At 49.3% G+C, this 27,855-nt stretch overlaps 1 protein-coding gene across 1 annotated transcript in view; it reads left to right on the top strand.

Annotated features, from left to right (window-relative positions):
• Positions 1-27,483, top strand: part of Appl (amyloid-beta-like protein) — a 34,928-nt gene extending 7,445 nt beyond the window's left edge. Inside the window, exons 3-7 of the mRNA XM_077668547.1 lie at positions 10,649-11,030; positions 13,677-13,888; positions 16,213-16,476; positions 20,762-21,343; positions 26,183-27,483. Coding sequence (XP_077524673.1) covers positions 10,649-11,030; positions 13,677-13,888; positions 16,213-16,476; positions 20,762-21,343; positions 26,183-26,284 — 1,542 coding nt within the window. The 3' untranslated portion in view covers positions 26,285-27,483. The remainder of the gene's footprint in view (positions 1-10,648; positions 11,031-13,676; positions 13,889-16,212; positions 16,477-20,761; positions 21,344-26,182) is intronic.
• Positions 27,484-27,855: the final 372 nt, after the last annotated feature.

Genomic DNA, 27,855 nt, shown 5'->3' with positions numbered 1-27,855 from the left:
ATAGATGACTTTACATATATATATATTTTTTTTTGTAGTGAAAGCATCGTTAATAAAAAAAAAACTTATAGTAAGGAGCGTGTGGCCATTGCCACGTACCTCCCTGGGAATGAGGACGTCGCGGCACGCATACAGTGTGGGACGTCTCATAGCCACAGACACAAAACAGCATAATTGCAAGGCCAGCAGTTGGAGACAAGTGGATATCGAAGATGATAAAACAGCACTCTTTACGTTTAATCTTGTGCAAGGGTCACACCCGTGTATGGGCCGCACCAGTTTTTGACTGGGTAATTGAAAAAGAAAATACCGTTATACATTGTTTTTAATTCATGAATGGGCTCCACCTTCAAAATTTGCACCTGAATTATAAAAAATGAAAAAGTGCGGCCCTTACACAAGTTAGTACAGTAGATGGCTTAAACGTTAGACTTGTTAGCCGGCTCAAATCATGGCACCAAGCAGATGGTGTCATTATAGCGCCGTCTCCAGGAGAAAAGTTGTGCTGGCTGCAGAGTATTCTTCAAACCTTCAAGCAGGCCGGGACTTCAGCATGGATGAAACAAATCTTTGAAGAGGGCAGTGTGGTGAACTTTTTGCTTGCACTGCAATGAGGAGGGCCTTCACGAGTCCAAAGGAAGGCCACCATTCCAAAGTGGGATCAGCGCTGGCAGAGTTTGTGAAATTGCAGAAGGCAGCGGCACTTCCAGTGACCACTGAAGTGCTGCAGGCCAAATCGAGAGAGCTTGTAAGAGGGCGGGGCATTCCACAGGACCAGTGAAACGCGCGAGCAGGCTGCATCAAGCACGCGTCGCTAGGAGTTGTAGGTGGCTGGATCGCTGGATGACATCCCGGAAAGCTTGGTTCCACACTCATTCCAAAAGTGCAGCATTCCCAATGCAATTGATGACACAGAGGATTGTGCACTGTACGAAGGGGACTGTAATGAGGAGGTCAGCGATGACGGGGACGATTGAGCGGGACCATGTTCGTGGAAATACAGTAAAACCTCGATACGTTCCCGGTTCATACAATTTCCCGGTTAGTACAATCAAAATCATGGACATTAAGAATGTCCCATAGAGTTACACTCAGTGTAACGTCATTACCGGTAACTCGTTACTTTTTTGATAACTTAGTAACGTTCTCGTTAGCATTTCGGAACAGTAACGGGCAACGTACTTAAGTTAACAATTTTCGGTAACTTGAGGTGTCACGTTACTAGTTACTTTTTATTCCAATTGACCCCCCCTCCACCCGCTTTTTTAGAAAAAAAGGTGCAGAGCACCTAACGTGGTGTTCTAAATAAACAAAATGAACAGGTGCTCTCGACGACCCTTGTTGCGGCTCTCATGCATGCCAGAAAACACCTGCGCTTGACGACGCACCCAAGTAAAAAAAGAAAGACAGAATACCCATAAAGACCGAAACACATGCACGAACAGCACACACACTTGCCTTCGCCTCCCGTTCTCAAACCAGTCACACATACAACTCTCTGAAGAGTCGAAGCATGCCGATCATTTTGGAACATCACATTTTTCATAATTACTGTAAATTTGTTGAGAGTTCAGTGACTTTTTCTTTGTGAAGTTAGAATTGATGATGAAGTCTCACTTTATGTTTAATGTCACATTCAGAGAACGACCATGTGCCACATAGATGCCATCACATGTAACTCTACAGGAAACTTTAGGCTACTATAACATTGCTAGCTCCTGCACATGTGCGCAAAGGACTCTCGTTAAATCAGGATTTCGAGCAAAATCGTTGTTTGGGCTAGAAGTTTTATTTGAAATGTGATCTTTATGACATTGTTATTATGAGTTCTTGCAGCGAAGACGCACTGATTAAAATTTATGGCTATGGAGTAACGTGTGGCACTTTTTTTCGGAAACGGTAATGCGTTACCTTTTTTGTAGCTAACATAGGGCGGTAACGCTGCCTTTTCATTTAGCGTAACGAGTAACGTATTTAGTTACTTTTTTTCAGTAACACCTACAACACTGGTTACACTATATTTTCCCCGGTCAATACGTTCCCGGAAAACACTATTTCCCGGCTACTACGTATAAAATTTTGACAAATTGTGGTCGTATAAAAAAATAAATCACCAACCGCACATGTGCAAACAAACAAGTGGGGCCGAACGAGAGGGTACGCGACATGTTTTTTGCGGCACTCATCTGCTGTGGTGGCTTCTCTGCTGTGCCTTGACGCAACGAGGCGAAGCACCATCATCATCTCCAGGAACAAAAAAAAATTAAAAACGGCGCGGCAGAATTCGCGACGGCCATTTCTGCGGGGACGCGATATGAAGAGGAAAAACGCTGAGGTTTCTATGCAGTGCATAAGGGAAAGAAGGCGGAGCTTCTACGGACTATAGCAATGCGGTTATATATGAATGGGCCAGATCTCGAAAACAGAACTTAAAAAATTGGCTGTGGTTTAGCTCTGGTTAAACCTGGTTGAGTTGCGAAAGCTTGCTTAGCTTTCGCCTTAGAATTTAACTGTTCCGAAGCAGTAGAGCAACTTTCAGATATAGACTCTTCGTCGCTAACTTCCATGGTGAGACTGATCAACCAACACGTAGCGCACCGCTGTATATCCCAGTGAAGCCGCCACGGAGCGAGCGCAAGGCAAGGAGGTCATTATATCAACGGAGAGACCACCTGTTAGGCGCGGTGCTGGCTCGGGGGCCACGGCACACGCAGCGAGCGGCTCCCTTCTAGCTGTGGCAGGGAGCAAGCTTAGAATTTAACTGTTCCAAAGCAGTAGAGCAACTAGATTCAGATATAGACTCTTCGTCGGTAACTTCCATGGCGAGACTGGTCAACCAACGCATAGTGCACTGCTATATACAATGGAACCCCGTTCATACGTTTTTCACCGGACCGCGAAAAAAAAAAACGTAACAGCCGGGAAAACGAAACAGTGAGGAAAGGTCCGAAAATTAATGAAAACAGTGCAGCTTTGCCTTGAAACAATTTATTTCGACATCAAGTGAGCTTAGGTCTTAAAAAAATCGAGAATGGTCAATTGCCGTTTTTTCCGCTCGCTGGAAAACACCACGCGTTTCTCGATGGCCTGGAACGCTGCATTGCTCTCAGCGTCGCTTTGAGGTGCGACGTACCTGCGGAGGAGGTCCAGAGCCGCGACGGCCTCTCCAAAGCTCGGTTCCGCCAACTCCCCGGAATCATGCGGCTCGTGCTCTTCGTCGTCATCACAGTCTGAGACTTCACTCGCAACCAAGTCTGCAACGATCTCGGCGATACTCTGACACTCTGACGTCACGACAGCAGCATCCACGGCGACGTAGTCGTCATACGTGACTCCCGTGGCACCCAGCGCATTCAAAGCTTCACTCAGCTCTTGATCATGAGAGGCTGCTTCCGTCTCTTCAGCTTCCGTGGCAGTTTCCTCTCCGCCGTCCATGCGAAAGCCACACCGCGTGAAGCAGTGCTGTGCAGTTGACGTCGAGGGTGGCAGATTAAGATCCTTGGCGATGTCGACTCTTTTCCGCGCTGGCTGCCTGTTGACAGCGTTGAGAACATCCAGCTTTTCCTAGAGGGAAAGCGCCTTGCGCTTGCGCGACGCCATCAAAGGACGACAAATTGCTCGCGGTGTTAGCGAGGCCCGATGAGGCGTAGGCAGCGTAGGTGTTGACGGGAGGACACGGACGACTCGGATGGGTTGAACCGCACAAACAAGAAAGACTGGATTAGCGAGGCCTGACGAGGCGTAGGCAGTGTAGCTGTTGACGGAAGGACACAGACGACTGGGATGGGTTGAACCGCACAAACAAGAAAGACTGGATTGCTGCGGGCCCGCGGGTTTTACTCGCTTCGGCTGACGAGGTAGTGGCCATCTAGTGGCAATCTCTCCAACTCGTGTGCGGCTTTTTATGGCCTCCGAGATACCCACACGCGTGCAAGGGGGTGATCTCGGAGGCCATAGTCTTGTAGCCAATTCCGTAGCCAAGCCTGGCCAAGACTCGTCAAAATGGCGGTTGGCGCGCGTTGCCCAGCCGGGTTCGGGTTGCCAGGTTGCGACGTATCATGCGGGAACGTTTTCACAGCTACAATGTAACAGCGGGGTACCCAGTACATTGGATCCTATGGGAGCTATGTCGGAACCGGACGAAAAGGACGTAACAGCCGGGAAAACGCAACAGTGAGGAACGTAACAGCGGGGTTCTACTGTATCCCAGTGAAGCCACCACGGAGCGAGTGCAATGCGGGGAGGTCGTCATATCAACGGAGCGACCACCTGTTAGGTGTGGCGCTGGCTCGGGGGCCACGGCACACGCGGCGAGCGGCTCCCTTTTAGCTGTGGCGGGGAGCAAGCTTAGAATTTAACTGTTCCGAAGCAGTAGAGCAACCAGATTCAGATATAGACTCTTCGTCGGTAACTTCCATGTTGAGACTGGTCAACCAACGCGTAGTGCACCGCTATATATCCCAGTGAAGCAGCCACGGAGCGAGCGCAAGGCGAGGAGGTTGTCATATCAACGGAGAGACCACCTGCTAGGCCCGGCGCCGGCTCGGGGGCGATGGCACACGCGACAAGCGGCTCCCTTCTAGCTGCGGCGGGGAGCAAGTTGACGTCACGCGTCGTCATAGCAACAGAAAGAGCTGACGTCACACCACCTGCCAAGCGCAGCGCCGGCTCTGGGGGGAGCACGGCATACGCGACGGGCGGTTAGACCTGGCGTAGTACTGCTTTCGCAATAAAAGCAGAAACACTGCGACAATCGGCCACCGCGGTGACTTTCCCACTGTACTTGGGAGCAAACGGGCGAAGCATCCGAAAATGACAAGGAAGAGATTTTGGTTACTTATGTCACTGCCGTCGACGGACGGGATGCGTTACAAATTTTCTTCCGCGCTAAAGAAAACGACTGAATTCAGCGAGCTATGGAACAGGATCTGTTCAGCTCTTGTGCCAAGAAATGCCAATCGACATTTTTATAACCTGAAATTCTCAATAAATGTCTTTTTACCTCTTTCAACAGTTACATTTCTCAAAATGAGGCAGTTTGGATCATACATTTTCCCGGATAATACGTTTCTTCCCGCAATTAAAAAAAAATGTATCAACGAGGTTTTACTTATATGCTATTTGACTGCTGTCCCTGCTGTCATTCTCAATTGTTTTTTCAGCCGGCTTAGTTCAGAGAAAGTCTTTTCATTTGACCTTCAACTTTCTGCACAAATCGTCTCTGGGGATTTATAATCATTGAAGTACTAATGGGTTGACTGTGAAATGCATGGCAAAGCAGACAGACTCATTTCGAAAAATTTGCGCGGCTGCAACTTCCAGGCTCCAATTCCTAGCTATCACACAAAAGGTGTGCAAGCTGCACCTTTTTTTTTTTTCCGGTGCTGTTTTAGCAAAAACTGTTAGCCATCAATTTCCTTGTTCCTTTGCTCTGTTTATGTTTCCATCCTTTTTGCACTTGCTTTTGGAATGGCCATGATGCATGCAACCATAGACAAAATGCTAAAATAGTTAGTGCTCTCTTTGAAACGTCATAAGCATAGCAGAACACGTTGCAGCAAACGGAACAACACACATGTACTTTGTCTCCCCTCCTTATTTTGAATTATGTCACGCTCACCATGCCACACCAAAAGCACGCTGCTTTTTCCTAATCTTGATTCACTTGAGGAATTGCAGCACACCTTGTAAACAGCAGCACTTAATGCAGAGAGGACACAGGAATAATAACTGATACACCTAGGCATGGCCATGACTAGCTATACAGTTGAACCTCGATATAACGAACCTCTATAGAATGAAGTTTGCGATGCAACATACTTTTTTTGTTTCAGTTTCTTGCTTCCATTGAAATGCATGTTTTTTCCCTCGATTTAACGAAGTGGTTTTCGCGCCACAGTTTCGATGCAACGAAGTTTTTCGGGAGCACAGAAAAGCTACTTTGGAAAAACTCCGGCACTTTGTAAGTTCAAATTTTATTTTGTAAAAACATGTTTTTAGAGGAAAATGTTTCCTCACTGCGGCGCCCCGGGCGCACAGACGTGTAAATAGTGCCCCCTCAGATGTTTCGACGTCTAGAGCAACGTTGTCAATCCAATCCAAGCCTAGAGCATCTCGTGTTCATTGGCACGGGAAGGCACGCTGCAGCAGTCATTTCTTTCTCTGATCGTGGTGCTCTTACTTTTGTGCAACAATGAGTGGTGCCGCCCCGGAAGGGAAAAGTGTTTTCTCTTGATCTTAAAGCGAAAATGATCAAAGAAGTAGCGCAGGCGAGAAGAAGAAAGTGCGGACAGGTACGATATAACGCTGAGTACCCTTTCGACCATTTTAAAGGCGAAGGACAACATAATGTGCGCTGTCAGTGACAGCGGTCTGAGTGTGACAAGGAAGAGGCTGAAAGCGGCTACGTACGGCAACGTGGAGAAAGCCACATTCACGTGGTTCATGGAAATGCGCGCTAAGAACATGCCTCTGAGTGGCGCCATACTTCAACAGAAAGTCGTGGACTTTGCAAGTGTACTTGGGTGCGATGAATTCAAGGCTAGCAGCGGGTGGCTACGTTTTTAAAGAGCACCACAATATTGTTGGCAAAGTAATCAGCGGCAAAAGTGCGGAGGCTAATGCAATTGGAGCTGCTGATTGGCTTCGTGACCGCATTCCAGACATTCTCGCCCGCAGTGACATCGCGGGACATTTATAACGCCGATGAAACGGCTTTATTCTATCGCCTTTTGCTGAAGAGGACCCTGGCTCTGAAAAATGAACGTTGCTGTGGCGGCAAACAGAGCAAGCAACGTCTAACTGCGTTGCTATGTGCGAACATGAATGGAACGGATAAACGCAAGCTGCTGGTTATCGGAGTTAGTGGAAGACCACGTTGTTTCATTGGAAGGTCGATGCCCGTCAAGTACGTCAGTAACACAAAGGCTTGGATGACATGAGCCCTGTTCAGTGACTGGCTTAAAGAGCTGGACGAGGAAATGGGGCAGCAGAAGAGAAAAATCTGCCTTCTCCTGGACAACTGTTCAGCGCACCTTGTTGACGTGGAGCTGTCAAACGTCGAGCTGGAGCCCGCCGTGGTGGCTGAGTGTGTTATGGCGCTCGGCTACTGGCCCGAAAGACACGGGTTCGATCCCGGCCGTGGTGGGTCGAATTTCGATGGAGGCGAAATTCTAGAGGCCCATGTGCTGTGCGATGTCAGTGCACGTTAAAAGAACCCCAGGTGGTCGAAATTTCCGGAGCCCGTCACTACGGCGTCTCTCATAGACTGAGTCGTTTTGGGACGTTAAACCCCCATAAACCAATTTAAACGTCGAGCTGGAATTTTTTCCTGCAAGTTGCACAGTGCTAATCCAGCCATTGGATCAAGGTGTAATAAACAGTGTAAAGTGTGCTTACAAGAAGCGCGTGATCGAGAGAATTTTGCTCAACATGTGCCATAAACGGGACATCAAGTTGCCGCATGCTTCGTGGCACGTCTTCGCAGCAACACGCGAAGCTCGTTAATTTTTTCAGTGGCGGCATTTATCTCCATCTCTCAGTCAAGATTTAGAGATACCCGCAATTCGCTGAGAAAATACTCTTAAGGTAATGGGTAACAAAATGCATGGCGCCGCGGGGAGCAGTTCGGCTCTACAGAAAATTTCAACTGAAGCGATATTTGAGATGTGCGATTTCGAGGTAACGAAGCTTGACTGAACTACTCTTGCTGCTCTATTTGCTTGTCGTTTCTTCTAAAATTGCTTGTAATATCATCATGGACGCACGTGAGCGGAATAAAACAGAACAACGAATGTTGTTGGAATGAACAATTTCATTAGCGGCACTGAAAGACAAAAAACTCAATGCAACGAAGTTCGCGATATAACGAAGTTTTTCCCCGAAAAGTACTGCTTCGTTATATCGAGGTTCAACTGTACCAGATTGGCTGCCATGACTAGCTATGCCAGATTGGTTGTTTATTGTCAAAAGGCAGACAATGCCGCCTGTGTCTTTACACAATACACGGAGTAAACTGAGACGCTCGCACGACTGGCCTCATTGCCTCACACTGCAAGATGTGTGGGTGCACCTCATTGTTAAAAATTGCTCTCGCGTTGTCAGTTCAAGTGATGGCAAACTCATTAGAGAATTTGAAGAACCTTGAATATTGATTACATTTGTCAATACTTTATCTTTTTGATGTTGTTTAATGAAAAAGATCAGATTACTGTGTGGCGGGAATTGAGAATGCTACATTATTTTTGGGTTAGTTGGTTGGTTGGTATTGCTTATAGTGCACTAGGTGCACAGGGCCAAAGTCAGCTCCCTGCCTTTCATTTTTGCCGTGTATCTGATGTGCTGTTCATTGAACTATTTTGGCATTGTCATGTGTACCGTATTTACAAGATTCTAAGTTGCCCCCCCCCCCCCCACATCACAGCTCTGAAAAAAAAACTTGGAGGTCGTTTTCGCTTGGCGTTTAAAAACAGAACGCGATAGCACTATCTTGCGGCCTCCGCTTATCGTCAGCTGCTATTGGCTGCCAATCGGCACATTCCAAAATGAAAATGTATTAGTCACTGGACTACTCGTCCACACTTGCGCCATCATCCTCACTAGCGCTGCCGTCATGATCGCTGCTGCGGTCCAACAGCTCGTCGTTATAACATCGCCGTGCAGCAAAATCCTTCACTTCGGAAACAGCCACATCACGACATCGCGTGAAACAGCTGAAAATTTTGCCTTGCTGCAGCTGCCACACCTCTATCACCCATTGCGAACGTCGAGGCCCGGCGTGCAGTGTTTGTTTCTTTGGCGTAAAGAATGACAGCCATCTTGAATGTAGCTGTGAATGAGTGCTGGTCGCTTACCGGACCCGGAGCACAAATGACGATCGACGAAGCACTACATTAAAAACTTGTGAAACGCAGCTAGCAGTTGTCAAATGCGTCAGAGCCAAAAAGAAATTATGCGTGAGCGGCGTCGGCTCTTCCGTCGGCTACCGACACTCCCTGGCACAGCTCCGGCTCCGAGTGGCGGTGCCACCGCAATCGGAACAGCGGCCCTTCCATCAGCTAGCGACGCTCCCTTGAGCTCCGAGTATGCGGTTGAAAGTAAACAAAAAAAACTTGGACGACACCTATTAAGAGTAGAACGCGAGTGCATTATCGGGCCGCCGCCGCTTATCAGCAGCCACAATCTGCGGCCACACATGGGGAGTGGGCTGGTGCCGGTTTGCTGCTTATCGACAGCCACCATCGGTCACCACGCGCAGGGTGGGGATGCTGGTTCTGCCGTTGACATAGCAGCTGCTCAAGGCCAGCACCAAGAGCAATGCGACGGAGCCGCGCAGCAAAAATGCAACCACGCTGCAGCATGCCTGATATCTCGTTTGTCTTGCCTTTATTTATGGGGCGATGCTTTGGATTCAATTTTAAGTCGACGCCCCAACTTCGGATTTTCAAATTTTGAAAAATACCGTATTTACACGATTGTGAGTCAACTCGAATGTAAGGCGACCCCCCAAATCACATCTCCGAAAAATAAAAAAGAAAACTTCCGAGGTAGTTTAAGCTTGACCTTGAATAGTTGAACGTGTTAGCGTTGTCCAGTGGCCACCGTTTATCGCCAGCCGCTATCGGCTGCCGCACGCGGGCGTGCCCGTGGGCACATTCCAAAACGAAAATGTATTAGTCACTGGACTACTCGTCCACACTTGCACCACCGTCTTAACTAGCGCTGCCGTTGTGATCGCTGCTTTGGTTCCACAGCCCGTTGTTCTAACGTCGTCATTCAGCGAACTCCCGCACTTCGCAAACAGCCACATCACGACATCGCATGGAACAGCTGAAAATTTTCCTCGCTGCAGCTGCCACACCTGTATCACCCGTTGCGAACGTCAAACTTGCGGCCCGGAGCGCGGCTGTTCGTTTCTTCGGCGTAAAAAATGGCAGCCATCTTGAATGTAGCCGCAAACGAGCGCCAGTCGCTTGCCGGACCTGGAGCAAAAACTTGTGAAACACGGCCGACAGTAGTCAAATGCGTCAGAGCCAAAGAGAAACTACGCGTGAATGGCGTCAGCTCTTCCGTCGGCTATTGACGCTCCTCGGCACCGCTGCCGTTCCGAGTGGGGGTGCCACCTCGATTGGAACAGCGGCCCTTCCATCAACTATCAACACTCCCCTGTGTGCCGAGCGCGCATGTAAAAGTAAAAAGAAAACATGTTGGGCGCTTGAGCTTCCCTTAGAACGTGATTGCGTTATTGGGCTGCTGCCGCTTATCAGCAACCACAGCCAGCAGCCACCTGTGGGGTGCCAGTTTGCTGTTTATCGATAGCCGCCATCGGCTGCCGCCCGCGCGCGCGGGGAGGGGATACCAGTTTTGCGCGTTGATATAGCAGCTGCTCAAGGCTGGCACCAAGAGCAATGCAACGGAGCCACGCAGCAAAAATGCAACCATGCTGTAGCATGCCTGATATCGCGTTTGTCTCACCTTTACTTAGAGCAATGTTTTCGTTTCGATTGTAAGTCGACCCCCCCACTTCGGATTTTTAAATTTAAAAAAATAGGTCGACTTACAATCGTGTAAATATGGTATTTGGTCCTAAATGTGCATTGATTGCTGCAGTTAACTGAGCACATGGTTCTGTGTGCACTTGTTGCTTTAGGTGTACCCCAAGCGTGACATCCGCAACATTGTGGAGTCTAGCCGGTACTACCGCTTGGATGGCTGGTGCAAGGCTGGCCAGCGTTGCGCCAGTGGTGAGGGCAGCGCACATTGGGTGAAGCCCTACCGGTGCCTTGAGGGTGACTTCCAGAGTGATGCCCTGCTGGTGCCCGAGCACTGCCTCTTCGACCACATCCACAACCAGAGCGTGTGCCAGAGCTTCGACGAGTGGAACCGCACGGCTGCCCAGAGCTGCCGTGGAAGAGCCATGCGCCTGCGCAGCTTCGCCATGCTGCTGCCCTGCGGTGTCGACATCTTCTCGGGGGTTGAGTTTGTCTGCTGCCCACCAGCGGCTGCAGCCACCGCTGACCGAGATTCTCAAGGTGCTGGTTTGTTTTGCTTATCACAGTAATCTATGCTCTTGTGGGCTGATTTGGCAGCAACAGCTGTTAGGGCCGCATTTTACATTTATGTGGCATTAGTGTCAGTGTAACATATGAGGTGCTACTAAAGCCCTTTAATAATCTGAAAGTAACACATTCCCGCCACGGTGGTTCGGTGGTTATGGTGCTAGGCTGCTGACCCGAAAGACACGGGTCTGATCTCGGCCGCAGCGGTAGCATATTGATGGAGGTGAAATGCGAGGGGCCCATGCACCGTGCGATGTCTGTGCACATCAAAGAACTGCAGGTGGTCGAAATTACCCGAAGCCTTTCACTACAGTGTCCCCATAGCCTTAGTCGCTTTGGGATATTAAACCCCATAAGCTAAAACTATGAAAGTAACATCATCTTGTCTCTTCTCCCGAGCTGCTGCTCACAATCTCCCTTTCAACCATGGCTCCTCCTACGTGGTGTTGAACTAGCTGGCGCTTTCCGGAGTAATCGCACTATGTATCATGCATGGTTCTTGCATGCACCGTTCACTTTCTTTGGTACCATGGGGGATGGGGGGATCAACAAAACATGTGATGGCATTCAGCGAAAGGGAAGGTCAAATGTCGAGGGAATGTGCAAGGAAGGAGGCAGGTGGCATTCTTCAAAAGTTGGTGTTACTTTTAGTTCATCAAGGGAGCTTTAGGTGCAGCGCATCATGCTGATTGTTCAGAGTGGAGTGACGTCACACTAATGCCATGACGGTGCACCAAACTGATTGAGCGGAATGGAGTAGCATCACACTTAACATCTTAACAGTGTACCATACTGATTTCCCAGAATGCGAATCACCGATTGGTCGGAATACAATGACTACATTCTGTCTGTGGCATTCATTACAGTTGACCCAGGGTGCTAATGCAAGCTTAGGGGCACAAATGGAACAGATATTCCGCATCCCTTCCCAGAGTTACATAGCACTCCAACTAGCATCAGCAGTTCGCATCACCACAGCTGTCACTGGCAGTCGCATTACCACCGGTTTACGTTTTCTTTTTTTAAGCAAGACTGCTGGTCAACGTGGTAGAGTGTGCTGACGTAATCAGCAGTATGGATGCTTTATCTTGCTGTTGCATGCTTGCTTCTAAGATGAGGAGGCAAGGCTTTTCTAGTTAAGGGAGGACACTGCTGTTTGCAGCCGAAAATCTGTCAAAAAATCGGTTTTTCTTTTCATTTTCACTATCCTAAGGCTTTCCGCAGCCATCTATGAATTTTCGTTGAAAAAACACTATCTAATTCATGTGTTATAGTGTTTCAAAGAGGTGAATCCGCGTGCCTGTCCATTTAACTTGAGGTCAGATCGCATTGAACTTTGATCGCCCACAGTTTCAGAAATACATGCTCCGCCAGCATCATTTTGGTTTTATTTGGAAGGTCGCAATTCAGGCTGTTCACGTTTTTCAGTTCACAATACTGAGCAAGTTCCTGAAGCGGTAAACAAAAGAACAAAATTGTGTGAAACAAGCTGCCATTGGTCTCTTAAATTATGTGACCAAAATAGTGATTTTTGGTTGGCTGGTGGCGTCAACCGCTTAGAGTCCGGTACCATTTTATGCCTTTGTGCCAGTTTGCCCCTTATAGGCAGCTGCTATCAGCAGCCGCACGCAGGGAGTGGAGTTGGTTCTGTGCGGCAGCGGAGCAGCTGTGCAAGGCCTCCGCCGCTGGCGCTCCATCAAAGGTCAAAGATTGAGGCTTCACACATACCTTGGGTTCTTCAGCTTTGCTAATGAAGTAGCGTTTCACACTAAAAAAACTTACCATACTTACGACCTCGAGCATGATTCAAAGCCACGGTGGCGTGAACTGACTAGCTTCGCTGGCCACTGCTTTAGACGACTCGGCCATCAGCGCAGTCTTTCGACCCACATTTTATGCCTGTCACGCTGTGCTTTAGATATCGTTGTCTTCATCAACTTTCATCAATGCCTCCCACACTTTGCTTTGGCAATCGTCGTCTTCATCAACATTCATCCGCTTCCAAACGCAGCATGGAACAAGTCGCACGGAACAGCAATATTCAAACCACTGCAGGGGGCAACAAATAACTGAAAATGGCATTGATGTGAGCGAGTTCAGTTCGTCAGTAAAAAAGCGGTCGTGAAATCTTAGCCCTATATATGCTAACGCCTTGCCTATGCATCAATCGCATTGGTCGCCCATGAATTTTTTTTCACCTTTGCCATTTTTAACAGTGCTGGTGTAGCTAATAATTGCCAAGTTACTGCATCAGTCCTTGTGCTGGTGGCTTTCAGACTGCAGTAGGCTGTTTCTCTTTTTCAGAACAGTCTTTATTTTTGCATCCAGAAACATTAGTTTCAGTATCATTGTGTAATCTTACTCTCTTGCATTTCTCTCATGCTTATGTCTTTTTCTTCACAAATTGCTATGGAAATAAACTGAACAAGACTGTGCAGGCAAGCATGCCTCCTCAACAGCTGTGTTAATTGGAAGGCAGGCCTTCATTGCCCACCTGAGCTGACCTTCTTTGTGCTGTGTGGTGGCATTGCAGTGAACCAGAAGAGTGTTTATGCCTGAATGTTCTCATTTTGCTCAGCAGTTTGTGCCTCTGATCAGGTGAGCTGTTCTCCCACACAGGCAAGGACACTTCCAGTGAGGACGACTATGACGATGACTACAGCGACGAGGATGACGACGATGAGGACACCACGACCACCAGCACCACCACAACCACCACAACGACCACGGAGGGACCAGTGGAAAGGTACCTGAGCCGCTTCGACAGCCGGCGAGAGCACTCTGCTTTCCAGGCAGCACAGCACAGCCTTCAGGAGAGCCACCGGGCACAGGTGAGTGGCCAGGTGCTGGTCCTTTTCTCTCTTAGTCAAAGGGAAATCCCTGTGCACGACAATTCACAGCCCCTCAATATACAGTGGAACCCCGTTCATATGTTTTTCACCGGACCACGAAAAAAAAACGTAACAGCCGGGAAAACGCAACAGTGAGGAAAGGTCCAAAAATTAATGAAAACAGTGCACCTTTGCCTTGAAACAATTATTTCGGCGTCAAGTGAGCTTAGGTCTTACTACAAAAATCGAGAATGGTCGATTGCCGTTTTTTCCGCTCACTGGAAAACACCACGCGTTTCTCGATGGCCTGGAAAGCCGCATTGCTCTCAGCGTCGCTTTGAGGTGCGACGTACCTGTGGAGGAGGTCCAGAGCCGCGACGGCTTCTCCAAAGCTTGGGTCCGCCAACTCCCCGGAATCATGCGGCTCGTGCTCCTCGTCGTCATCACAATCTGAGGCTTCACTCGCGACCGAGTCTGCAACGATCTCGGCGATACTCTGACACTCGGACGTCACGACAGCAGCATCCACGGCGACGTAGTCGTCATACGTGACTCCCGTGGCACCCAGCGCATTCAAAGCTTCACTCAGCTCTTGATCATGAGAGGCTGCTTCCGTCTTTTCAGCTTCTGTGGCAGTTTCCTCTCCGCCGTCCATGCGAAAGCCACTCCGCGCGCGAAGCAGTGCTGTGCAGTTGACGCGCTCACTGCAGTCCACGCTGAAGCGGCATTCCCTTGTATCTCAGCACGCTTCGAGACGATGCTGTTAAGCGTCGAGGGTGGCAGACCAAGATCCTTGGCGATGTCGACTCTTTTCCGCGCTGGCTGCCTGTCGACTGTGTTGAGAACATCCAGATTTTCCTCGAGGGAATGCGCCTTGCGCTTGCGCGATGCCATCAAAGGATGACAAATCGCTCGCGGTGTTAGCGAGGCTCGACAAGGCGTAGGCAGCGTAGGTGTTGACGGGAGGACACGGACGACTCGGATGTGTTGAACCGCACAAACAAGAAAGACTGGATTAGCGAGGCCTGACGAGGCGTAGGCAGCGTAGCTGTTGACGGAAGGACACGGACGACTCGGATGGGTTGAACCGCACAAACAAGAAAGACTGGATTGCTGCGGGCCCGCGAGTTTTACTCGCTTCGGCTGATGAGGCAGTGGCCATCTAGTGGCAATCTATCCAACTCGTGTGTGGCTTTTTATGGCCTCCGAGATTACACACGCGCGTGCAAGGGGGTGATCTCGGAGGCCATGGTCTTGTAGCCAATTCCGTAGCCAAGCCTGGCCAAGACTCGTCAAAATGGCGGTTGGCGCGTTGCCCGGCTGGGTTCGGGGTGCCAGGTTGCGACCTATCATGCGGGAACGTTTTCACAGCTACAACGTAACAGCGGGGTACCCAATACATTGGATCCTATGGGAGCTATGCCGGGACCGGACGAAAACGACATAACAGCCGGGAAAACGCAGCAGTGAGGAACGTAACAGCGGGGTTCTACTGTACACAGTGAACAAGCATGTGGTCATTAATACGCTCTCTTTTTATGTTTCTCACGTTTATTCACTTCTCTGAAGCAGTATAGTATAGTCTTTGTGCAATTTATAATTTCGTGCCTTGTGATAGCATCAGTCTAAGTGCACAGCTGGCATACCTTTTCTTATTACCGGTACTCACCTACGGGGCAGAAACGTGGAGGCTAACGAAAAGAGTTCAGCTTAAGTTAAGGACAACGCAGCGAGCTATGGAAAAAAAATGATAGGTGTAACATTAAGAGACCGGAAGCGGGCAGAGTGGGTGAGGGAACTAACACGGGTTAATGACATCCTAGTCGAAATCAAGAAAAAGAAATGGGCTTGGGCAGGGCATGTAATGCGAAGGCAAGTTAACCGCTGGTCCGTAAAGGTAATGGAGTGGATTCCAAGAGAAAGTAAGCGTAGCAGGGGGCGGCAGAAGGTTAGGTGGGCGGATGAGATTAAGAAGTTTGCAGGCAAAGGGTGGATGCAGTTGGCAAAGGATAGGGTTAATTGGAGAGTCATGGGAGAGGCCTTTGCCCTGCAGTGGGTGTAGTAAGGCTGATGATGATGATTATTGCCCTTGTTATTATTATTGTACGTATTATTGCTGTTGCATTTGTGGCATGGTTTTTGCGTGTCTTTTCATTGCAGTTTACTCTGTCGCGGACTTTGTGGCATTGGGTCTGTTGGCTGCCTTGTATTTGTTTAGATTTACCTGCCATGTTCGTAATAAGAGGTCCTTGTGACAGTTATTGTGACAGCCTCCTGTGATTCTGCTTCCACTGTAAATGTCCCTGAATGCCTGGTGTATGCAGGTGACACGGGTGATGCGCGAGTGGAGCGAGCTGGAGCAGCACTATGAGGCCATGAAGGCCCGCGACCCAAAGGGGGCCGAGGAGTTCCGGCGGAAGATGAGTGCACGCTTCCAGAAGACAGTGCAGGCGCTGGAGGCTGAGGGGTCAGCCGAGCGTCATCGCCTGGCGGCCATGCACCGGCAGCGCGTACTCACCACCCTCAACCGGCGCAAGAAGTCCGCCCTCGACTGCTACCACCACGCCCTGCAGGAGAAGCCACCCAGGGTTGGTACCTTCTCTAATCAGGAATGACTGAGCAGTACTGTTTTTCAGCAGCTTTGTCAGTATGCAAGTTGCTTTACAGTTACAGCATGTTTGATGTGCAGCCACAAGGACTGCTAGTTTTGAAACTGGGTCAGTGCAACCACTGTGCTTTGAAGAAGTTCTGTTTAGTGAAAATGCGTGCACATTGGAATATGCACCTGTCCATCTTAAAGGGGCTGTGAAGGGGGCTCTAATAAAGTTGCGGTATGCCTCGGATATTGAAGCACGCCGCTTCACGAATAGTGTCCAGCAAGGATTTTTTAAATGCGCTTTGTAGAAGCTGAGTTATCTGTAGTTAAAATTTGAATTGCAGCGTTTTCGCGCCTTTCCCTCTCCTCTCGTCACTTTTTGCACGCTGGAAGATAGGCGCTCCTTCGCCGACCCCCCCTCTGGGAGCGGAGCTTCCCGACCCGCCGGAGCTAAGCGGTTTATTGGCCGCGGCCACAGTAGCTGCCTGACGTCTGAAAGAATCTAAGCAATGGCCACCTCAAACCTTGTCTACGCAGATGCGGGGGACGAAGGAGGGTGTGAGCATGAAAAATTCGCCGGGAAGGGCTCGCCAACTTTGACGCGCAATTGTGGGTCCTCTGCTGCGTGTAGAAGAGTATTATTTGGCTCCGTTTTCGTGGCAACACAGTGCAGTGATTAAGTGAGTTAATGTGCTCGCCTCGGAAGGCGTTTCAGGGCCCCTTTAATCTGCCGCGGTGGCTCAGTGACTTGCGCGCTCGGCTACGGAGCCGAAGTTCCCAGGTTCGAACCTGACCGTGGCGGCCGCGTTTCGATGGAGGCGAATTGCAAAAGGCCCCTCTGTCAGTGCACATTAAAGATCCCCACGTGATGGAAATTCCGGAGCCCCCCCTCTATTTTCCTTCTTTCACTACCTCCTTTATCCCTTCCCTGATGGTGCAGTTCAGGTGTCCACTGAGATGAGAGACAGACACTGTGCCATTTCCTTTCCTCAAAAACCAATTTCACTTGTCCATCTGATAACACAGTACGCTTCCCAGACTTCTGGATTGCAATCATCAATACAGTGGACTCTTGTTAAATGGAACCTCAAGGGACCGGGAAAATATGTTCCGTTTATCAGGAGTTTCATTTAGCGAGAGAAGGTTCAGGATTTCGCAATCCGTTCCGCGCTGCTTGTCCCCGACGAGACAGGTGTGCGCGCAGTTGGCAGTCTCCACGGAAGCGGATCTCAAATGCGAAATCTAGACAATAAAAAGAACGGTACACTATGGGCCCAAACTTTATTGCACAAAAGCAGCAAGCAGTGAACTTTTTTTTCAAAGCACTACTGAAATTAAAAAAATGTCAATAGTCCACTTATTCCGTGGAAATCAGTGGGAACTGCAATTTATTGGCTTGTGAAAAAGGATTTTATGTTTGCTTGTTTTAGCTCTCGCAATCGTTTTCTTTGGATGGCGCCACCCGTACTAGACAGGCTGCTCACTGTGCAGAATTTTGGGGAGCCATCTTGGTCGCCAGTCCCCGCATGCTGTCGTGTCTGCAACGGCAGCCTACCCTGAAACGGCACGGCACACTATGCCATTCCTATCTATAAATCTCGTCAACCACCCTTCGCTGCACAAGAAACCTTCGATGCCGAGCTGCAGAACAAATTCTTCTGCTTGCGCGTGAATGAGTGGCCCGCTGATCGGAATGTCTTCACTGCGGGCTTTCCGCAGCCAAACCACCAGGCACTTCTCCAGATTTTCGTGGTTGCCCACCCACAGTCGTTTTCTTTGAGGGTCAAAGCGTGATGTCCCGAAAGCCTGCCGCAGCTTATCCTTGTCCTGAAGTATCCTCGTGAGGCTGCTCTTGGGGACAGCGTAGTTCATCGCAAGCGCTGTTTTTGTGAAGCGTCCACTCTCGAAGTCGTTGATTATCTCCACCTTCCTTTCTAATGTAAGGGCATTGTGAGGTCGCTTCTGCGCTGCCATCGGATGCTGACTTTGCAACGAAATGTCGCAGACGACGCTCAACAGCGGATGTAAGGCTTAAGCGTAGCTGAACACAACTGCAAGCACACCATGCTAGAAAGCAAGCGATGCGGTTGCAGTGTGCGAGAAAACCGGCGGAAACGTCTAAAGACGGAAATAAAAGAAAAAAGAGGGGAAAGGGAGAGCAGTGATGCGTACCGTGATGGGGCGACGCGTTCACGTCAAGTTAAAAATTTTGAGCCTATTTTCGGTTCTGTTTATACGGTGGTCGGGAAATTTTTGTTCCGATTAATGAGATTTTTTTTACATTGCCTTAATACAAAACCAACCAACTGTGAGGCGTTTGTTCCATTTAAGCGTTGGTTCCGTTTAACCGACTTCCGTTTATCGAGATTCTACTGTACATAGGTTTGCAATGATCAATACATTGCCGGGAAAATGAACTCTGGGCACGGATATCATATTAAGAAACAGGCTGGTGTGAAATGGCTGTGACTGCTTCAGGACCGAGCAAATTGCAGACAGGTGAGAGAGGCCTTTGTTCTGGTGTGGAAATGATCTAGCTGGTGATGATGAATTATTGTTATTGCTGTTTTACAGGAGTTGTGATACTGTTCATGAAAGGAAGTGGGCACAGCCATTATTCAGTTGATGAAACCGAAACAGCATGAAAAATTCAGTTACAGATTATCCAGTAGTCGTAGGTGAATATAACTCGGTGATCCATGTATTCTTTTGTCTAAAGCATCATTTTAAAGAAGAATGTGACAAAATTGCGTGTCTATAGCCCTTAAAATTCAGATGAGTAGGAGAATTACTTCAATATTCAAGAGATCCACATTGTTCAAAACAGTAAAAGTGCAGTGGAAATTGAATAGCAAGTACAGTTAAACCTGGATATAACGAAGTTGAAAAAAGTCTGGGATTTTTCGTTACATCCAGGTTTTTGCAAGGAGACCCGAATGGGCAACGCAGAATGGAAACCAAAGAAATAAATGTAGGTGAAATCACCTTGAAAATGTTTACAAAAAACCCCATTACTCGAAGTCATAAACGCGGAGAAATGTTCCGCGATCGCGCTGATAGCGCGACTGTCGCAGCAGCCGCCACCACCTCTGCCACGGCTCGCACAACGCCACTACGACTGGTGGGGAGAGAGGGAGAGGAGGGGGCACCGGCGAAAGAGAGCCGGTGCGGTCGCTCCGCCGCAGTAGACCGGCCGCGGAAGCACATGCTTTTTCTCGCATGTTCCCTCACTCAGTCCGCCCGCCGCTGTTGCTCCAGGAAATGGACTCGTCACCCTGCCTCGCTGGCGCTCTCCATCGTCCCTGCTGCAGAGACCGACCACGCGAGAGCTATCAGCGCCGAAATCACGTCAGCAACGTACCACGCAGTGGCGATGGGCGCGCACTGCTTGTGCCGTTGTTTTTGCTATGCGCTATCATTTTTCGCTGCTTTTCAGCATGAACTGTTGTAGTGCCACACAGTATATGGAGCTCCAAAAGCGAAAGTAACGGAGATGCGCCTGCAGCGCTGGAGCACGACGCGTTGACTCAGCTGCGGTCGTTCGTTGCAATCGTTGGCTTTCCTCTCATGTCAGTTCGTGCCTTATTGTCATGAAACTTTGCTCCCGAATTTTGTAACTCAGCACAGGCGAACACATGGTTGACTTAGTGAGTTAGTTATATCAAGGTCAACTGCCGCTGTGCGTTCGTTACATGGAGGTCTCAAATCCAAGCGCTTCAATGGGGGCGGCGTTGGGGAATTAAAAAACTTGCATCAAGAAATTCACTATCTATATGGAGGTTCGTTACATCCAGGTTTAACTGTACTATTTGCAAAGTGTTTGAAATTCAAATATTTGCACACCATTAGAGACGAGCATTATTTCTTGAGGCTGAGGCTACTACGGCAACTGCCTGGAGTAGCCTTGCATTATGTTGCTGGCAGTTGATCTTCCGCGGCCACTTTTTAGAGGTTTTCACCATGGGTGGCACAGCGATGTCTCAATTATGCTCTTGCACCTAACTTGAGCTATTATAGCAACTATCATAGCAATTGCAAACAACATTTATCGCATTTTAATCACTCCAGTTGTGAAATTCCCAAATACTTCAAAAATCCTGCATGGTGATTGGTAAGAAGTAGCGCTGCACATAGAATTGTGTCATCTGTGACTAATAGAACTGGGGGCAAACCCTTTAAAGTTGTTGGCTGCTATGACTCTGCTGGCTGGCTGCAGGAGCCAGCCAGCTGCGGATTTAGAAGCAGTTTTATGAACGATGTGTCGTTCCCCGGTGCAGACAAAGCGAGTGGAGCGCTGCCTCGAGAGGCTGTTACGTGCCCTGGAGAAGGACCGCAGCCACACGCTTCATGCCTACCGGCAGCATGGGGGTGATGCCGAAGAGGTGCGCACCCACCTGACCTCCCTGGACCACCTGGCCAACCAGAGCATCGAGCTGCTGCCACAGGCCCTGAAGGGGCGCCTGGGACAGCTATGGACCACCCTGCGGGGCGCCACCAGCAGCGAGCCCCTGCTGCCACCTCCACCGCCACCACCGACCACTGCCGAGGACTCGGAATCCGTAGAAGATGAGAGCATTCTGCCGGCCAGCAGCAGCACCGCGCCCCCACCTGTGGCCGCCATGGCACCCGTGGTACCACCCGCTCGACCGGCGCACATGCAGAGCCAGCTGCTGCAGCACACAGAGTCTGCCTATGCCCTCCGGCACTCCTCGCACGCAGAGACCTTGGGCCGCCTCAAATGGAGCGGCAGCGTCTACATCACGCTCGCCTTTGCCGGTGTCGCCCTGCTCACCGCACTGCTGGTGGGTGCCGTGCTGCTCAGGCGCCAGCGCTCACCCCACGCCCGCGGATTTGTACAGGTGAGCTGTTGCTATTGCCGAGTTGTGGCGGCTCTATTTGTGCTGCCAGTTTCTTAACGTTTCTTATAACCAGGGGAGCAAAACACTGAATTGAGGCTGTTATAACTCTATGCAGAGCCATTGTGGTTCTGCCAAGGATGCCCGCAGAGAGAGGCACAAAATTAATGTGTACCTCTGAGCAGGAGCCCTGACCTAGGGACAGTACAAGTTTAGTTTTGTAGTGATAGCAGGCATCATGTCACCGGTTAGAATCGTGATCTGAAAAGACCAAAGCTACCCGATTAGTGTACCACGTTTTCCGCCTGTGTGGCAATGGCGGATTATCACGAGGCATTGCCGTAATGGCTGCCATCGTGTTTAGCATTGAGTATCAAGAGGGTGTGCATGGGAACATGGCCAATACTTTTTTGCTAAGAGTCAAAACAATGCAGTTGACTACTGATTTTTAGTACTCTGTAGAGACCGCGAAAACATTTAAAAAATGGGCAGTCTGAAAAATTAAATTTAACCTAAAAATTCACTCTTAACTTATTGCCATTATGCTGGAGGAAGGGGTCAGTAGGCCTCTGCACGTTCTGAAGCACATACAATGGTGTACTGCCTTCAGCATGTCGCCAATGGATGCACAGACTGGGATAAAGCCTAGATACGAAAGCAAACCCGCCACTGCGGGGAGTGCACCACGTCCACAGCATGAAAGGCCCGTTATGAGAAGGCGAAGGTGGCGAAACGGTAAGAACCGACGAGCGTCTGAAGAGAAGGCTCCATCAGTGGTGGCCTTCGTAATTAGGCCTAGCAACTAGAGCCAAAATCGACACTGTAACCAGCGATAAGCACTCTGCAGTGGCTTGCATGTAATGAGAGGCGTCTTGCCTTTTACCAAAATGCCAGTTGTTAATGGTTTTATGATAAAAGTTAAAGTTGCAGTGCGGCTGACCTTGCTTTGAAATGCGCCACCATTTTCTTCCACACTTGCGGTTTGCATGAAACCATACGCCTCCTACATGCTTTGCTGCTAACTGTTGGGTTGAGGAAAACGAGAGAGTTGAGACGCCAACCGGAAAGCTTTATTCCAGCCCAGCGAATGCCGGCACAAGCACGAGACACCCACCAGCCGCCGCAAGCCTCACGCGGGCGCCCCGCCGCGCAGCCAAGCCAAGCCGACCTAGCCACTGCATGTGGCTACTGCCTACAACATCTCCCCTGACAGAAAAGCAACCTCTTGGGAGGAATGACGCAACGTCCACACTTGGTGTGCCGGTGGGAGGCGTCAGTGCAGGTTGTTCGTGAATCTTCTTGAGAAACTGAAGTCCCAGGGGGAGATTCCTTGTAGGAGGCGTCAGCGCAGGTTGTTTGGGAATCTTCTTGAGAAACTGAAATTCCAGGGAGAGATTCGTCGTATACGAAGTCTTGGTGGTTTCTCTCCTGTTTCGCAGGCTTGAGAAAAAGGATAAGATGGGTTCGATTTCGCCGTATAGTGCTGTTCCCAATGTCAACTATATATGACCTAGGCTCGCTTGCGGGCGACACCTTGTTCTCTTTTTGCTTTAAGTCTGTAACCCAGACTTCATCTCCTTCCAGAAGGGTCGGAAGTTGCTGTACGCCATGTCGTCTATCGTAATCTCTTCGCTGCTGTTCCCGGTATTGGGTTTCAAAATTACGAAGTTTAGTGGCGTCTGGCAAGCGGAGAACAAGCCTTCCGGGAATCAGAGGAATCTTTGTCCGCAACCGCCTCCCCATCAATACTTCAGAGGGGCTGTAGCCATTTTTCAACGTAGTTGACACGGGGCAGCAAGACACGTGCCTGACAAGAAGGTCAGGCACGGGTCTTCGATCTTCTTCATTGAAGTTTTGATGATTTTTTCCGCAACCTCAGCGAGTCCGTTGCTCTGAGGGTATTGTGGGCTTGGTGTGACGTGTTTGAACCCGTATTCTTGAGCAAACTTAGCGAAGTCGGAGGACGAGAACTGCGGACCATTATCGGAGACTACCACCTCTGGAATGCCGTGCCGGGCGAAAATTTATTTGCAGTGATTGATCACTGTACTATATGACAGCTTCTCTAGACGAGTCAGTTCTGGATATCTGGAGTAATAATCAGTCACGATTAACCACCAGTGGCTGTTGAAGAACAGGTTCATTGCAACTCTCTCCCACAGTCTTGAAGGAAACTCGAAGGATGAGAGGGTTCCGATAAATCCACCTTCGCTGTGGGGTCCAGATGCTTCAACGATGTCAACCCGGCGTGACATGCAGACAGACGCGTAGTGGCCCTTTTTGTGGCAGCCCCTGCATACCCGCGTCCGCGCTGGGCACAGTGAACGCGGGTGTCGTTCTTTCCCACACCAATGACACGATGACGGAACGCTGTCAGCTGGATGCGGATGTGGCCTTGCTTCAAAGTGCTCTCGGCCGTCATTGATGTGAGCAGCATTCGTGGGGTGCCTGACTTGCTGTTTGCCTGATGCAACTTTGTTGACGGTCAGCGTTTTGGGGTGAAGCTCTGCTTGCTGCTGACGAACGCTTTCGACCTGCCGGATACTCTCAAGCGCCTTCTGAAGAGTAAGATCAGCGTCTAGTTGCAGTCTCGCTGACAATTTCTGGTCTTGAATGCCGACAACCAGTCTGTCTCGAACCAGTTCCTCTCGGAGGATGCCATACTCACAATGGTTGGAAAGCGTGTGAAGCGCAGTTACGAAGTCTTCCACAGATTCGCCGTCGTTTTGGACCCTCGTGTTGAAGCATGCCCGTTCAAAAATGATGTTGCGCCGCGGTATGAAGTAGCTGTCGAACTGCTTTAGGACGACTTCCAAGTTCTGAGCGTTCTCACCGGAGAGTTTGAAAGTTGCGAAGATGTCCTCGGCCTGGTTGCCCATCAAGTAAAGGAGCGTGTCGACCTGATGTGACCCTGATTTCTCGCAGAGACGGAAGCAGTGTTGAAACGCTCGAACCGCTTCCTCCATTTTGGAGCAGAACGCCTCGGGTGGTTGAATGACGAAGGACCCCATGTACTGGCCACGTAGCCCAGGCCGTAGCCGCTGCTGTGACGTATGCCACTGTTATTGCGTATCCAAGCGAGAGGAAGCAGCCCCGGCTGGGCTTACTGTGTGAATTCCGTTACTTCTGACACCATGTTGGGTTGAGGAAAACGAGAGCATTAAGACGCCAAACGGACAGCTTCATTCCAGCCGCCGCGAGCCTCACGCGGGCACCCCGCCGCGCAGCCAAGCCAAGCCACGCAGACGGCCTAGCCACTGCATGTGGCTACTGCCTACAACACTAACTGCTTCCCGTATTTGGAACAAAAGACTTGCCAGATGAGTTCCGCGCACTACTGTTCAAGTGTAACTACTGTGAAAGTTTGTGCTGTGGACGACATGAACAGTGCAATCTGCAGACTCGCGGAGAATATCAGCCACCGTTTAAGAGGCTTTCTTTTAGCTTGAATTTCATTTTGTTTAATCAAGTTTCCAATCTCCCATGCAATTTGAATTACTGTACACGATGTATGTCGGCTTGGACGTTGGCGGTGAGTGCGAAAAGTCCGAAAAATCAAGCAGTCAGTTGTGGTGCACCAGAAATTTCAGGCGCTCTTATACATTGGCTCAGAGTTGAAGAAGGGTTTAGGAGTATTTGCTTGCGACAAAGTAGAACCCAATTGCAGGTCGCAGTGTCATTGGTGCTTTTAGTCTTGCGACAAGGCATTTGGAAACTAACCCCATGTGTGGCACTGGAAGCTATGTCTGCTATCTCTGTTGTGTTATTTTATGTTGTTAAACTTGAAATACACATCACAATGGCAACCTACCTGCCTTGCCAGTAAAGTAGCATCATTTGCCAAGAGCTGCCACAATGGCTCAGTGGTTATAGCGCTCGGCTGCTGACCTGAAAGACGCGGTCCAATTTCGGTGAAGGCGAAATTATAGAGGCCCGTGTACTGTGCAATGTCAGTGCACGATAAAGGACCCCCCGTGGTCGAAATTTCCGCAGCCCTTCGCTACGGCGTTCCTCATAGCCTGAGTCACTTTGTGACGTTAAACCCCATAAACCAAACCATTTGCCAAAAGAACGCTAGGTTTTGGAAGCACTGCAAAAGTTCCTGGCCGCTCTTCGAACTGTACACCTGCTTTTCCATCTTCACTGCTATGTAATGTGGCAGTGCACAGTCTGGTTTCTTTCCTTGGCAAAGAATTTTCCTTTTTACCTCCTGTGCTGAGCTTAAAGTTGTAAGCCCAGTACCTGTCCTCAGCAGCCATGTTTAGCTGGAAGTGAAAGTCAGAAGCACATTACTTATGATCTTTGTGCGCCAAAAAAAGCCGAAATAAATTCAGAACTCTTCTGTGCATTTTTTGTCATAGCTCATGCCCTTGTAAATGATTGCATCAACTAGAGTTAATTTCCTTTCCCTCTGCAGGATACTGTAATTTTACACCTACCTCTTTTGTTTGCATCCTGCCATGATCTGTAAAACCCTGGAAGTAGTTTGTTCAAACCAGATAATTTTTGTGTATTAGCCTTGCTAGTTTTTGTTTACTCTCTACTGCATTGCTTGGACCCTGCATCTTTGCATCTTAGTACTTTTGTTTTTTTCCGTTTTTATGTTGTTTCCACTACATAGTAGTTTTTTATTGAGCCTTCTTCTGCTTATCACATATTACATTTTTAAGCTCCTGTATTTCTGCTTGTGCCCCCTCCTCATGTTGCACTGAGGGCCTTTGGGGTTACTCTAAATAAGTGAGCGAATACATAAGCTGATTAGTTGTCTTCATCAGTTTTCCTTCCACCTCTTATAAGATGCCTTCAACCTCTCCGCACCCCATTGCTTGGTTGCTTGTGCAGGTGGGAGGAGGGCCCACGGCCTCCCCTGAGGAGCGCCACCTGACTGCCATGCAGGTCAACGGCTACGAGAACCCCACCTACAAGTACTTCGAGGCCAACTGAATTGAGCAAGACAACAGCAGCAGCAGCATGCCCCTCTCTCTCTATTTCTGTACATAGGCTGCGTTGCAGCCGCTTAGGCGTCTTAAAGTCCGAGGGCAAGGTTGGCGCGAAGGGGACACGGCCCGGGAGAGGAGCAGACAACAACAGTGCAGAGCCTCTGGGCAATTTGCCCAACACCAGTGGCAGAGGAGGAGGAGGAGTTCGAGTTACACCGAGAAGGGCAACCTGCTTCCACCATAGGAAGAGCAGCACGTGCTCAAGGATGTGAACTTGTCCGCGTCAGTGAAGTGGACACTGGGCCTGCTTCTAGCAAGTTTTTAGCAATGTGTTGGCAGCTCTTGTATGTGCAAATGAAACCCAGGCCCCCCAGTGTCCGCTTTGCTGTTGCGCTGAAGGTGTCCTCGAGTTTAGGTGTGGAGTAAGCAGCCATCAACTCGAGGATTCATATTTTTAATGAAGCAAGTTACACCTGCAGTAATTAAAGCAGTGTATTTGCCAGTTGTGCGTACCTACTTAAGAATTTCCTTCCTTCACTTATTGTTGTGAACGATGTGAAATTCATCGAACTTATTCGGGCTTTTAAACAGCTGTAAGTGCAGCTTGACAAGCTGACATAGGAGAGGAGGAATGGTGATGTATTTCTTCTGTGATGTGGCCCAAGCAGTTTCAACTTGTACTCATAGAAGTGGCGTCGTAGGTGAAAATAAATCCTCGAGTTGATGCTGAGCGCTTGTGTTCTCCGCTCTTCTTTCGGTCGGAGTGTCCGCAGTGCCATTTTTGGTTTTTCTTTTCTCGAACCTTAAGGTGTCGCACCAACAAGCCGAGCTTTGAGCAGCTAAGGCCTAGGCATCTTTTTGTACAGGTTGTCCGGCGTAGTGCATGCCCCCTTCCCCCCCCTGACCGGAAGTGCGTGCGTGTGTGTGCGTGTTTGGTTGGAGGCCAGCAGCAGCACCGTAGGGCTTTGTTGCAAGGGCAGTCTGTGTGGTCATTTTGTCTCAGTGAACATATCATACGTCGAGTGTTGCCACCCTGTGTCTCCGTATGTTCGTCTCTGCACAAGGCCCCACCGCCTCTCTCTGCTTCGGCTTCTGTGCAAGTGTTTTCCCCCTATTTTGCAACACAAGGTCACACAAGTGTAACCTACTCTGTGTAGTGTATTTGAATGAACAGGCTGACAATAAAATTTTGCGGCTCGATCAGCCTCTGGCTTCATTTCCTCAACGTTGCAAGAAGAAAGCTGTCAGCTCTGGGTGTGAAGGTGGTCAATGGAAAGATCATTCTTTTGTTGTCAGCGTCACTGTTTAAAAAATTATTGCACAGCATTGCTTGCAAGTACAAAATTTTACTAAAGCATTTTACCGCTGTGTAAATTGGGAATGAAGCATTCCTTTTATTGATTGAGAACCGCTCTTGTATGGAGAAATTGTCTAAAAATTGGCATTTGTTTACATCATGAGGTGCTTATATGAGCTGCAGGTAGTGGATTAAATTAAAGAAAAAGCCAGGGATTGCTCTCTGGCCCGGGCCCTGTTGGAAAAAGTGTGGCCGAGTCTCCCTAACGCGAAAAATTG

The sequence above is a fragment of the Amblyomma americanum genome, chromosome 6 (assembly GCF_052857255.1).
Source record: "Amblyomma americanum isolate KBUSLIRL-KWMA chromosome 6, ASM5285725v1, whole genome shotgun sequence".
Lineage (NCBI taxonomy): Eukaryota > Metazoa > Arthropoda > Arachnida > Ixodida > Ixodidae > Amblyomma > Amblyomma americanum.
This window is presented reverse-complemented; position numbering and strand designations above follow the sequence as displayed.